General features: G+C 35.0%; 2 protein-coding genes across 2 annotated transcripts; one reads left to right on the forward strand and one right to left on the reverse strand.

The window, feature by feature from the left end:
- The first annotated feature begins 5,243 nt into the window (after window positions 1-5,243).
- LOC109338559 (methylecgonone reductase-like) lies at window positions 5,244-8,348 on the forward strand. The gene is made up of 4 exons (XM_019575827.1): window positions 5,244-5,647; window positions 6,593-6,839; window positions 7,161-7,340; window positions 7,793-8,348. Exons 1-4 carry the CDS (start codon window positions 5,328-5,330, stop codon window positions 8,015-8,017), a joined length of 972 nt encoding a protein of 323 aa, XP_019431372.1. The 5' UTR covers window positions 5,244-5,327; the 3' UTR covers window positions 8,018-8,348.
- Window positions 8,349-12,586: 4,238 nt separating this feature from the next.
- On the reverse strand, window positions 12,587-13,945 carry LOC109338556. Its single transcript, XM_019575824.1, has one exon. The coding sequence runs from the start codon at window positions 13,943-13,945 to the stop codon at window positions 12,587-12,589; it is 1,359 nt and encodes a 452-aa protein (XP_019431369.1).
- Window positions 13,946-14,342: the final 397 nt, after the last annotated feature.

A 14,342-nucleotide genomic window follows, 5' to 3' on the forward strand; every position in this document is an offset into this window, starting at 1 on the left:
AATGACAATGCATGCAGAGAAATAGTGAGTGAAATTAGTGAGTGAATGACAATGCAAAGTGGTGTAGAGATTCCTTGAGTGAATGACCATACGTTCAAAGTGATTCAATGCATTCAAGAGGCTGATTGGTTTGTTTTATTTCAATGCATTTTTTATTTCATTGCATTCAAAGTCATTGAAACTCATTCAAATTCATTGAAACTCATTCAAAGCCATATGAACAAGTGTGAGAGATTCCCGAACAAGTGAGTGAATGAATTGTAAATGCAGTAAAAAGCAGAGATTCCTTGACTGACATAAACATCGTCGCTGAATTCAAATATGGAATGATAGGTGAAACTATATAGTCGATGATTTAATCACTAATACCTTCCCTTTGAACCACTACTCTGAGTAAATGTAGTGGTACTTGAAAATGACTAGAAGATACATATCTCGAGATGAAACACACTTTGATGGAATGGTAACATTTTTTATAAATTAAACTTTGTATTTAATTATATTATTTACTCATAATTTTGTCTAATTATTTTTCGGTATACATTTGTAAAAATAATTTGTGATCAGAGTTGTCATCCAGCTTCTTTAATAAATCTCATACAATCTTTACGTGAGGTCTTCTCATCTGGCCGTGAAATGATGTGAGCATTGGCTAAGCATACCTCATTCATACTCTATACACATTGATGAAGTTCTTCCTACTCATCATTATCGTATGCCGGAAACTGAGTCTCTACAACGAACTCAAGCGGATATTGATTCTCAAGCACATACTTCTTTTACTCCTCAACAACAACAATCATATGGCCCCGAAAATTTTAGTTATTCATCCACCTATTTGTCATCAAGTTCTCAAATCTTACTACGATCAATATATGCTATTACTTCAAGTACACCATTATTTGCATATGATTCTCAAAAGTATTATCGTCCTACTATGTCGTCTACAAACATTGTTGGTATGCAACATATTGATGACGAAGTTGTGGTTGAGGATTTTGATGAAGATGAAGATGATGAGGGTGAGGAGGAGCCACAACTGGCGACACGTGGTAGAGGGAGAATCTCACAGCGGAATAAACAACAATTAAGAGTTCAACCACCAAGAAGGAGAAAACCACCTCCATGTAGCACTTCATCACATAGACGTCATTAAAGTTTTCTAGGATTTAATGTTTTAAATTTTTAATATTGTAATATTTTGTTTCTTAATAATATTAGTGTTGCAAAAAAAATATTGATGACGGTGTGTAGTAGGTTGGTAATAAACAAAAATTATACACACAAAAAAGTATAAAAAATTATTGCAAGATTTGGTTAGGGCATAAAAAACTTAAACCTCACGAAACTCCTACAACATAGCCAATTCTTGTTAGGCAAAAAGAAGAAGAAAACATAAAACTCCTACACCATTCTCTTAGGGAGAAAAAAAGTAATAGACCAAAAACTCTTTCTTGGTTACCGATTATAGCATATATATTATAAAAATCTCCTTCTACATTGCCGATTTTGGTGGGGAAAGAAAAAAAAAGGAGATACTCCTTCTTCATTGCCGATTTTCATAGGAATAGATTAAAAAAACTTCTCCTTGGTTGTTGATTTTGGTGGGACCGAGAGAAAAAATATATACAAAACAAATATGTGGTAGCCGATTTCTATAAAGTTATACTAGTTTGATAATTAATACAAAAGTTATACTACTACGATAATTTTTTGGTCAAACTACACTAATTGAGTAAATTTGTCAAATTCTAACTGCTTAAAATAATTTTATATAAAAATATTGTTGTAAAAGATATTTCCCCTATTTCATAATGATGATAAAATTTTATATACAAACACTACTGTCCTAAATTAAAGTTATAATAATAAATAACGAGTTTAATATTTGTGATGTAATTTTTTTTTACAATTTCATAAATATTATTTATGTCAAGTAATCAATAATGATTTAATAGATAATGATGATAAAAAACTATTACAATTAATCCATAAGTATTAAAACTGTAAACAGAAATTCTGAAAATCACATATTATGATGTGTGATTAAGTAATCAATGTATTGAATTAGTGTCTTGATGATTTATTAATTTGTTAGAAAAAAATATTACTAGAGAGATGAGTGAAAACTCTTATAAGAGAGATGAGTGAAAACTCTACGTGGGCTACTTAAGAAGGAAATGTTGGAACATAGCAACAAAAAGGTTAAAAGTTAAAACGGTTTAGGGGTAAGAGTCCTATAGAAGTAGAGGTAGACATGTAGTAATAGAGGTTCAATCAAAGCATAGGGTTGGTATTGAAGTTGCTGACTACGTGTATGTGGTCATAAATGTTGAGGTGGATTCATATAAAAACAGCCCTTGGAGGAAAACTATTATATTGTAATAAACTCGTGAGTGTGAAGAGATGTATGCTATGTTTGATAGTCTTCCTTAGAAAGGGAAAGAGAAATGATAACTTTAGACATAGTTTCTCTTATTTGGGATTGGGAGTAGAGAAAAAGATGCATATAAGTTTTTACATTTTCATTGTATTTTCCATCTATTTATTTATAATTATTATTGACTCTTAAATAAAAGTAACACAAATGAATGATGAATGATATACTAACTGTGTATAAATCTTATATTATCAATTAGGGATGTCAAAACAGGCCGCCCGACCTGTTTCACCTACGCCCGCAAATATTTAAGCAAGCGCGAGCATGTCGGTATTGGCTTAACGGACAAAATTCATTGTCATGCCCGTTTTAAAATGGGCTTAATAGGCTTGCGGGCGGCCCACAAGCATTGTTGAATAATTAAAAAAAAAATTAAATAAAGTACTTGAAGATAAAAATTTAAGAATTTTTTTGATATTTTATATGAAGTTTAACAAATTACATTAGATTACAATTTTTTTAGGGATTAAAATTCAGATTCCATCATAACTTATTTAAAATTTTCTTTTTTTTTTCCTTAAATTATATTTATGGGCTATCCACGGGCCCACGTTGCCCAATGGAAATGCACGCATGTTTGGTGGGCAAATAGGCTGGACAAATAGGTAAAATTTATATGCAATGCCTACAAAAAAATATAGACTATGTGAGCGCGCCCTCAACCATTACCCATTTTACAATATATTATTATTGTAAAGATATTATACTCTTACCCTAAATAGTAATGGACATATTAGTGTGGGCCTTGTGTTACTGTGGGGACGACGTTATGCCGAATGCATGGGCCATTTTTGTATGATTATAAAAACAAGGAAAGTGACTTATTTAATGATATTTAGAAGTTTGAGCCGACCTCCTTTTTTTCTTGTCTGATTAAGATTTAAGTCCAAGTGAAAAGAATAGGGATTGAACCCAACCACAAATAGATTGTCTCAAATCAAATCATACAGACTTATACCAATTAAAACATATTATATTAATTAAAAAATTAAATATATATTTTTTCTATTTTTATTTCATTGTTATTAATGTATAACATGATTTATGACAATCTGATCTTTTTACTTGTGCCTTACCTTTAAGTTTAGAATGAGAATATGGTGTAGATTTGTGCCCTACCTTCATCTAACTTCCACATTACCCATTGGTTTTGTGGAGATTGCTATCAACTTTACACTAGCAATACAGAGAACAAACAAGCACTTACAATAGAAAAAAAACACTTACTCTGGCAAGAACAGTGGTTTTTGTAGAACTATCATAATAGTTTGTGAATAAGGACTCTCTCCATTAATGGAGAGGTAAGTGATTGTTTTGCTCACATTTTTAATGACAAAAAGGTAATTTTATGGTACACAAAAGGATAAAATTATTATTACATATTGCATTTTGTGTATTAATGTGTGTCACTTGCCTCTCCATTAATGGAGAGGAGCCTTACTCATAGTTTGCTAACTAATTCAGTTTAAGATCTTATTTATCTAACTTGTTTGGTTATTTTATTAAAAATAATATATTTTTCTCCTCCAATCATCTTTGATTAATTAGATGGCACCGTGATATCTTGAAAATATCATAAACAAGAATTTTGAAATAGTCACACACAAATCTCTTTTACTATTTGATTATTCTATTATCCCAACTGTTCTACTATTTAGCAATAACAAATACCATACCCTGTTTAATCCACAGAAATAATTAGCACAGTACATCCCAACAAAATAGGACCTAAGGAGCTACACTTAACAAAAATATTAAAAGGTGACGATGCTATTTTAGCCTTTTCTTATAGTGGATCTTCATATCATTTTTATCCTATCACTTTCATTCTTCTCTCTAAGTGGCTCCTTCTTTCTACCTCGTGTCATTTACTTATTGCATGGTCGTGACTCATAATTCAGAGTGATTGTCACTTGCCATAATAGTAAGCTTTGTTTCACATGCAACATAGCATAAGATGTGGTGGGCCTAATCTCAAACCAAGTATCCAAACGTGTGGATACAACCTAAGAAACCTTGTCACATTATCATTACCAATTATATTTGTTCCAACCACCTCTTAGCCTCAATAGTTATCTCGACATGGAAAGATTAGAGAGTTACAAGTGAGACATTATATTTTATACTAAAATCTTAAAGTAATAGTTTTATGAGTCTTTTAACTTATAATTTTTTCACTCATCTCTCATATCCAACGTGGTAGTTAATGTCGTAAAAATGAGACTGTATCGGCTGGCTAAACCAAAAAACCAGTAAACAACCCACGTACCAGTATGGTACAATAATTCTATCGATCATGCAATCATATTGGTCAAAACCGATTATACCAGTCGATTTTCAATTGAATCGTACCGGTCATATAAGTCATTTCATTTAAAATTAATTTGTTAATAAAAATGACTTAATTTTTAACAAAATGTTAGTGTGGATGATCAAACACACAACTATTAATCTGTTTACACATCTAAAATATGATCTACCACCAAGTGATACATTTTGTTTTACCGCATGGTATAAATAAAACAAGTTACTTTATTCCTTATTAATTTTTCAATATTAATGTCACTAAAATATATATGTATATCTAATTTTGCATGTGCGAGATTTAACTACTGAATCATCAATTAATCAACTCTACAACCATATAAATATTCTAAGCAGTTTGATGACTGACCGATACGATAATAATAACACTCGTTACACTTGACACATGAAAAAACCAAAGAATATTATTCAAAATTGAATCAACTTTAGGCCAAAACACTTTAGCACCCACCACCATAGCACTTAACCCTTTAAATTAGAAAGTGCCTCCAATTCCTAGTCACATTAAATTTTGCAAGAAAGTTACATTAAGAACAGAAGAAAAAACAAGAAGGAAAGAAAAATGGGAGGAAAGAAAATCCCAGAAGTGTTGCTGAACTCAGGGGAGAAAATACCAGTCATAGGAATGGGAACATCAATAGACCCTCCTCGTCCATCAAATGCAGACCTTGCTTCAATCTTTGTTGATGCCATTGAAGTTGGGTACAGACATTTTGATAGTGCTTCTGTTTATGGAACAGAGGAAGCAATAGGCTTAGCTGTGGCCAAAGCTGTAGAGCTAGGACTAATAAAAAGTAGAGATGAAGTTTTCATCACTTCAAAACCATGGAACACTGATGCACACCATGATCTTATTGTCCCTGCTCTCAAGACCACTCTAAAGTAACTATGATCTTCTCACTCATGTTGTTTATGATGATCTTAATGTTGTGCTTTATGCTCTCTCTCTTTATCTCACTCTTCTTTGGGTAGTAATAATAAGTAATTCTACATACATAAGAGTGACATTATAATCACTCTTCAAATCTTCTAATCAGTCTCTCCACATAGGGGAGAAGATTGTGTATATCTATCATTCTCATACTCGAAGAGCCTCGTGCACTGTCTTTTTTATAGATTACAACTTTAGGGAGGGATTCACTTACTCCTTAGACTTACTCCCCTTCCTAGTCATCAATTCTAGATAAATCCAATCAGTGAGTAGATCTAAACTGTTAAATATTCATAGAATTGATGGCTAGGATGAGGAGTAAGTTAAAAAAAACTTACTCTTGGAGTAAGTGGATCTCGCTCTAATTATTAAACCTCACGAATGTATGTAAGGCCTTATTTATAGGTAGAGCAATGTTATAACTTCTATGTACAAATCACAATGACCACTCTGTTATGAAGCTAAAAATTGTTCCAGAATTATTGTTGTGGGATGTACAAGAAACATTGCTGTTATAGGTATTCTCCCTTCACTTTCCCATACTCTTCTCAGTACAAAAAAGCATAAGAATTTATTTACTAAGCAATCACCTTTCACTATTAATTTGGAATAATACATACACTTACGTACTTATTACATATCTACACCTTTCACAATTTGATTCTAGTTATTCAGCAGGGATCATCTCCTTTACTCAAGAGGACAGTCCTCATTTCATAATTAATTTTAAAGACAAAAATGTCATTACAAGTATAAATAGAAGGATATAACTATCGTTATATCTTGCTTTTTGCTTAACAACACTGTTGCAAGAAATGTAATTAAGGAAAAATGGATGAGCAACTAGTAATTTACACTAACACTGCTTAAATACTTTGTGTGCTGTATTATTTTAGAAAGCTGGGGGTGGAGTATGTAGATCTTTATCTGATTCACTGGCCAGTGAGGCTAAGGCATGATCTTGAAAACCCAACCATTTTTTCAAAGGAAGATTTACTTCCCTTTGATGTAGAAGGGACATGGAAAGCTATGGAAGAGTGTTACAAATTAGGCTTAGCAAAGTCTATTGGTGTATGCAATTATGGTATAAAAAAACTCACCAAACTACTGGAAATAGCTACCATTCCCCCTGCAGTTAATCAGGTAACATAATGTGATTGCTCAAGAGATCTACTTGTTTGTGACTCATAAAATTACTCTACACAATAGTAAACAAGTTTTCTATCCAATGATGAAATTCTTGTGCATCAATTATATTAGTTTTTCTATGCAATTGCATGCAGCTCCCTTTAGTGTCGGTTTGTGAGCTGAGTTTTGGAGCGGAGGGAAATGGGAAGCTTGAGAGCTGTGAAATACGTTTGTGAGAGGACTTTGAAGTCTTCCTTTTTCCTTACTTCCCCTCCAAAACCCGACTCCCAGACAGACCCTTAGAGATACTCTTACGATAAAAGTTGTTGTTTTTAGGTGGAAATGAACTCATCATGGCAGCAGGGGAAACTGAGGGAGTTCTGCAAGCAGAATGGAATTCATGTTAGTGCTTGGTCAGCTCTTGGAGCTTATAAGATATTTTGGGGTTCAGGAGCAGTCATGGAGAATCCAATCCTTCAAGACATAGCAACTGCAAAAGGAAAAACTATAGCTCAGGTAATTGAAAGTTATGAGCAGGATAATACAGCTATTAATTCATCAACTACTACTTTAAATACTTTCCATCTTTGTACAATACACTTATCTAACAAGATATGTGGAGGATAGACGTATGCAGCTTTACCCTACAAACGAAGAAACTATAAGTCAATAAACTTTATCATTGAGCCAAGATTCATTGTCAAAATTAACTAGAAAAATGATCCAATGTAAGACCAAAAGCACATTTCCTATTTAAAAGAATCAGCTTGGCTGATTAACTAGAAAAATTAGTAATTTTTAAGTACTTATCATGAGAATTGACAATAAATCATTTCAAAGTTCCAATCATTTATAAAACTACAGCTAACAAAATGGTTTTTGTCTTGTTCAACCTTGTAAGTTTTCTGCCAATATGCAACAAGGTTAGTACTTTATTAACTCATGGTCACATCATTTTGTCATTTAAGGTTGCACTTAGATGGGTGTACCAACAAGGGTCAAGTGCCATGGCTAAAAGCTTCAACAAGGAGAGGATGAAACAGAACCTTGATATATTTGATTTTGAGCTGAGTGAAGAAGAACTAGAGAAGATAAAGCATGTTCCGCAACGCAGACAATATAAAGGAGAGATGTGGCTGTCTGAAAATGGGTCTTGCAAAACCTTGGAAGAACTTTGGGATGGTGATATTTGAAAATTTCTTCAAAGTTCACAAACTATGTTGTAGGATATAAATAAGGAAAACAAATTTCATGATTTGAATTCCATATTATCAGTAATCTTAGATATTATGTGTTAGCATATGCAACCATACTTGGCTCTATCTTAGAGTCAATATTGCACATGTTAATTATGTAGCATTATGTATTAGCATGTGCACTTAGTATTTGCTTTAAAAGTGTCTTTGGTTGAGACTTGAGACCTTGAGTAGTGACTTGAGTTGAATAAGATTCTGACATTGTGAGAGGAGTGAGGGTGTGATTTTGCTTCATTCAAATGTAACATGGGCCATGTGGTTCTATGGTCATGAGCCATTAGCCATATATCAATGGTGTGAAAGCTTTATGGTTCTGCCTCATTTGCCTTTAATAAAAGTTGATCTAAAATATAACCAACCCTTTTGAGGACTTAAATCATCAATCAAATGGTTTCTTAGTGAAGATGTAATATATTACAGTATTACCACTAAATCTTGAGGACTTGGAAACCTAAGCTGCATTGATCACACATATCCTATCAATCCAATCATAGGGTATACCAAATGAAATACAATCTCAATTTTGGGATAGAAAATTAAGCACATTATTTATAGAATACCTACTCTAGTAAAAAATATCTGTCTGATAAATTGCATCTCAGCAGCACATTTTGATTCACATATGCAACTGACCAACTCTACAATTTCACCAACATTCTTGGTTCTTTTATGAAAATTCTTCATATTTCTAGTGCTCCAAAAGTGATAGAAACCAGCCACTACATGAGCACACATTACCTTCTTTCTTAGTGTATTGCATGGGAAAATTTCTCAGTCCAATTTTAGTTACTGTTACCTGCATGACCTGATATGAACTTGACATGAGAAGAACAAATGCTCTCTGGTCTCTTGTTCCATTTCACATAGAGCACACTTATCATCCAGAATTTCAACATTCAATCAAATGCTTTGATTTAATATTATCTTGCACTTTTATAAATTTAATTGGTTGCAAAAACACCAGACATAATTAGTGATATCATAATCTTTCTAGAATTGAATCACTGCATATATGTTGTGATTTGCCCTTCCATCCTTACCACCATGTAGTTGTTATCACCATCTAAATTTTAAATTGCATGGCGATGATATCACAGTCGTGGTAGCTATCACCAATGTTTTAATTTGCATTCATGATTATGGTAACGTGATGCGATCCGTAATTTGAAACAATGACTACAACAAACATATCAAAATGGGATTAAAAATTGGGATGATTGTAATCAACTTGTAAGGACCATAATGCTACCGAAAATAACTAAACCACAATTTAAAACTCCTTATCACCTCCATCAATTATCAGCACCACACAACACTATTGTTTTATGGTAAATGTTTTTGAGAAAAAATAGAACAATATTGACAGAATATACATTATTGTTTTATGGTATATTTCATAGATTGTCTAATCAGTGTGATCTATAATTAAACAAACAATTTTAAAATGGTGGCTTAGATTAAAATAGGCAACTGTGTTATCTTATGATTAATAAAGTAGTGTCGTCTACAAATCGATTTCTGTGAGCGATACTTATTGGGATATACAGTGAAAGTGAATTAGTTTCTTGTTGGAAACAGAAGAATTAAGAAGAGAAGAAGAAGAAGGATACAATGAATATGCAGTGTATTGAATTGATTTGGAAAAGTTACAAAACATCAAGTTCATACACTTTCCTTTTATAGCCTCTGCTTGACTAACTACCATAACAGAATTTTGAAAACTAACTATTTAAGGCAAGTTGCAGTTTTCACTTCCTACTCTTCAATCAACTAACTTCTTTATTGCCTAGACTTGAATTAGACTTTTTAACATCCTCCCCTAAGTCAAGTCCTTAAGGGAAACAACACCAATCCTTCTCTTCAAGCCTTCAAATCTTTCAACCTTTAATGCTTTTGTGAACACATCAGCTAGTTGAACCTCCGTTCTGCAGTGCACGACTTCAAACCGTCCTTTGTTCACCATATCTCTTAGAAAGTGGAATCTTACTTCTATATGTTTGCTCCTTCCATGACTTACTGGATTCTTGGACAAGCTTATGGCTGAGATATTGTCAATTCTGAGTTGCAGTGGTGTTCTTACTTCAACCTTCAATTCTTTTAGCAATTCTTCGAGCCACAAGGCTTGACAAGCAGCATTACATCCAGAGATGTATTCGGCTTCACAGCTTGAGAGTGCTACTACCTTTTGCTTGGTAGAGCACCAAGAGATAGGAGCATTGTTTAATAGGAACAAGTATCCCGAAGTACTCTTTCTTTCCACTAGATCTCCACTATAGTCAGAATCTGAAAAACCAATCAACTCAAGTTCTGACTTCTGATTTCTGTAGGGAAATAGAATTCCATGATTTGTAGTGCCTTGGATGTATCTCATTATTCGTTTAGCTGCAAGCATATGAGTCTTCCTTGGATTGCACATGAACCTGCTTACCAAGCCCACACCATAGGATAGATCTGGCCTGCTGTTGCACAAGAACCTTAGAGAGCCTATGATCTGCTTGAATGTTGTTTCATCCACTGACTCACCTTCCTCATCCATTGTTAGTTTCAGATTCATCTCAACTGGACTTGTTGCTGAGTTGCATAGATTCATATTGAACCTTTTCAGTACATCTCTTGCATACTTCTGTTGGTGCATGATGATCCATGCAGTGGTGTAGGTGAATTCCATCCCTAGGAAGTAGCTCAATTTCCCTAGATCAGTCATTTCAAATTCAGCTTCCATTACTTGCTTGAAGTCTTCAATGCCTTTCAGATTTGAGCCAGTTACTAACAGGTCATCAACATAGAGACATATGATGAGATGTTCACCAATTCCTTCTTCCTTGACATAGACTCCATGCTCAACTATACATTTGTGAAAGTTGAGTTCAAATAGGAATGAATCAATCCTTTTGTTCCATGCCCTCGGGGCTTGTTTGAGTCCATACAGAGCTTTGTTCAGTTTGTAAACCAGTTGTTCTTTCCCTCTGATTACAAATCCAGGTGGTTGTTGCACATACACTTCTTCAACCAGTGGACCATGAAGAAAAGCTGACTTCACATCTAGTTGGAATAGTGGCCAATTTCTTGCACAAGCAATTGCAACTACCAACCTTATGGTCTCAATTCTAGCTACAGGGGGCAAACACTTCTGTGTAGTCCAGTCCTTGCTTTTGTAGAAATCCTTTAGCCACCAATCTGGCTTTGTATTTGGAGATGGAGCCATCAGGATTCAGTTTCTGTTTGAAAATCCATTTCACACCAATTTGGTGTTTGCCATGTGGTAGTTCAATCAGATTCCAGGTTTCATTTTTCTCTATGGATTTGATTTCCTCATTCATAGCATCAATCCATACTCTCTGCTTCATGGCTTCAGTTTCATCAATAGGTTTTGCCTCTGCCATGAGTGCTAGATGGATCAGCTCACCTTCTTCATTTATCTGATTATCAGAGTGAATTTCATATTCATTGAGTCTGTTGGGTAGTGCTCTTCTTCTTTGAGATCTTTGTGTTGCTTGACTTTCAGTGATTCTTTCAGTCATATTCTCTGAGACAGGTTCATTTTCAATCATCTCTGGAACTGATTTCCTTAAGCTGGTTTGGTTTTGTTGCCAATCCCATTTTTCATGCTCTAGGATCAACACATCTCTGCTTATGAGTACCTTATCTTTTGTTGGATCATACAGTTTATAGGCTCCTGTAGGATGATAGCTTATAAACACCATGGCTTCACTCTTGTCCTGAAGTTTGGTCCTTCTTTGGTCTGGAACATGTCTGAATGCCAATGAGCCAAAGATTTTTAGGTGTCCAACAGTTGGTTTCTGTCCTGACCAGACTTCAAGTGGCACCCTTCCATCAAGTTTCTTTGTAGGGCACCTATTCAGTATGTAAACTGAAGTTGACACTACTTCAGCCCAGAACTTTTGTGGCAACTCTTTCTCTTTGATCAGACTTCTTGCCATATCCATGATGGTCCTGTTTCTTCTTTCTGCAAGGCCATTATGCTGAGGTGTGTATGGTGCAGTGACCTCATGCTTGGTTCCATTCTTTCTGCAGTAAGCCTCAAATTCATTTGAGGTATACTCTCCTCCACCATCTGTCCTTAGCAATTTCAACTGTCTTCCACTTTCTTTTTCTGCAGCTGCTTTAAAGGTCAAGAATGCTTCTAGTGCATCACTCTTGGCCTTTAACACATCTAGCCATATCATTCTGCTGTATTCATCTACAAAAATTATGAAGTACCTGTTTCCTGCTAAGGAGGATGTTTCAAAGGGGCCACATACATCAGAGTGAACTACTTCTAGCACCTGTTTTGATCTCATGTTCATTTCTGTCTTGAATGAGCTCCTGGTTTGCTTGCCAATCAAGCAGACTTCACAAACCTTTTCTGGTAGACTTGTGATAGGCATTCCTTTGACCATTTGTTTTGCACCTAATTGGTATAGGCTTCTAAAATTCAAATGGCCAAACCTTGAGTGCCACACCCAGCTTTCATCACCAGATTCAATTGATGCTAAGCATTGAACCTCAGCAGCTTGTATGTTCACTTGAAATGTCCTGTTTTTGGTTAGTTTGCTCCTTTAGTATTGGTTTGTTCTCCTGATCTGAGAGTTCAAGTAGGCCATCCTTCATCAGTACACTGAATCCCTTCTCAACCAGTTGACCTATACTCAATAGATTGCACTTCATCTTTGGTACAAGTAGGACATTTGAGATTATGGCTTTTGCTCCATTCTTTCTTGTGATCACTACATTTCCTGCTCCCTCTACTTCCAGTGAGCTATCATCAGCAAATTTCACCCTGCTTTTCTTTGATGGATCAAAATCTACTAGCCATTCTTTATGCCTTGTCATATGATTGGAGCAACCTGAGTCTAGGTACCATGATTCAGTGAGTGATCTTTCTGCTGAGGTGGTTACCATTAAATTCAGAGGTTCTGAGTCTGATTCTTCTTGCACTGCATATGCTTCTTCATGACTCTTTATCTGTTTTGCCTTGTCAGATAAACATTCATAGGAGTAGTGTCCCAATTTGTGGCAATTGAAGCACTCTACCCTCTTCTTGTCAAATCTTTTTTGAGTTTGATTCAGTCTTGGTTTTCCTCTTCTGTCAGACGATTCAAGCCAATCTTGATTAGATTTGCTTCTTTCTGAGTTTTGTGTCCATCTTCTGTTCTGCACCTGTTTGCCTCTCCATTTCTTGTCTCTTTTCTTGTCTTCCTCCTTCATGTGACTTGCCTTCAAAGCTTGTTCTGTTCTCTTGCTTGGACATCTATCAAGCAATCTCATTTCATGAGCCTCAAGTGAGCTTTGTAGTTCCTCTATCTTCATTATGGTGATGTCTTTGGATTCTTCAATTGCTACTACAATGAAGTCGAATTTATGAGGTAGGGATCTCATTATTTTTTCAATTATCATGAGATCAATGGTGGATTCTCCATACCCTTTCATTTGGTTTGTGATAGTTAGTATCTTGGTGAAGTACTCACCAATTTTATCATTCTCCTCCATGTTTAACAACTCATATTGCCTTCTGAGAGTTTGTAATTTTACCTTCTTTATCTTGTCTCCACCTTGATGGCTTCGAATCAAGATGTCCCAGGCTTCTTTAGCAGCGGTAGCATTCTGAATTTTCTCAAAATGGATATCATCTACACACTGGTGGATCAGAAACAGTGCCTTGTTGTCCTTTTTCTTGACTTCTTTGTGTATGGCTCTCTGTGCTTCTGTTGCATCAGGACCTGGTTCATGAGAGCCTTCTTCAACTACCTCACTTATCTCTTGAAAGCTGAACAGAACTTTCATCTGTGTTCTCCATCTATCCCAATTCTTTTCTGTGAGAATAGGGAGCCCCATGGATGGTAGATTCGTGCCATTTCCTACCATTTTATCTTCAATTCTCTGCTCACTTCTTTTCTGGTTTCTCTGATTTCTTTGTTCCCTGATTTCCTTCCAGCTAGCTGATTCACCCGCAGTGAATTTCCTTCAGTTGAACCTACTCCTTCGGTTTTGGCAACTGCAGTTGGTGTTTTCGCACACTCACACCCCTTAGATCCCTGGATTCTTTCCAGCTCGTGATACCAAGTTTGTTGGAAACAGAAGAATTAAGAAGAGAAGAAGAGGAAGAAGGATACAATGAATATGCAGTGTATTGAATTGATTTGGAAAAGTTACAAAACATCAAGTTCATACACTTTCCTTTTATAGCCTCTGCTTGACTAACTACCATAACAGAATTTTGAAAACTAACTATTTAAGGCAAGTTGCAGTTTTCACTTCCTAC

Source organism: Lupinus angustifolius, unplaced genomic scaffold, assembly GCF_001865875.1.
Source record: "Lupinus angustifolius cultivar Tanjil unplaced genomic scaffold, LupAngTanjil_v1.0 Scaffold_29_13, whole genome shotgun sequence".
Lineage (NCBI taxonomy): Eukaryota > Viridiplantae > Streptophyta > Magnoliopsida > Fabales > Fabaceae > Lupinus > Lupinus angustifolius.

Coding starts and splice junctions, on each gene's coding strand:
- LOC109338559 (XM_019575827.1), top strand. CDS start 5,328: ATGGGAGGAAAGAAAATCCCAGAAGTGTTGCTGAACTCAGGGGAGAAA. Junction 5,648..6,592: donor GCTCTCAAGACCACTCTAAA/GTAACTATGATC, acceptor GTATTATTTTAG/AAAGCTGGGGGTGGAGTATG. Junction 7,341..7,792: donor AAGGAAAAACTATAGCTCAG/GTAATTGAAAGT, acceptor TTGTCATTTAAG/GTTGCACTTAGATGGGTGTA.
- LOC109338556 (XM_019575824.1), bottom strand. CDS start 13,945: ATGGTAGGAAATGGCACGAATCTACCATCCATGGGGCTCCCTATTCTC.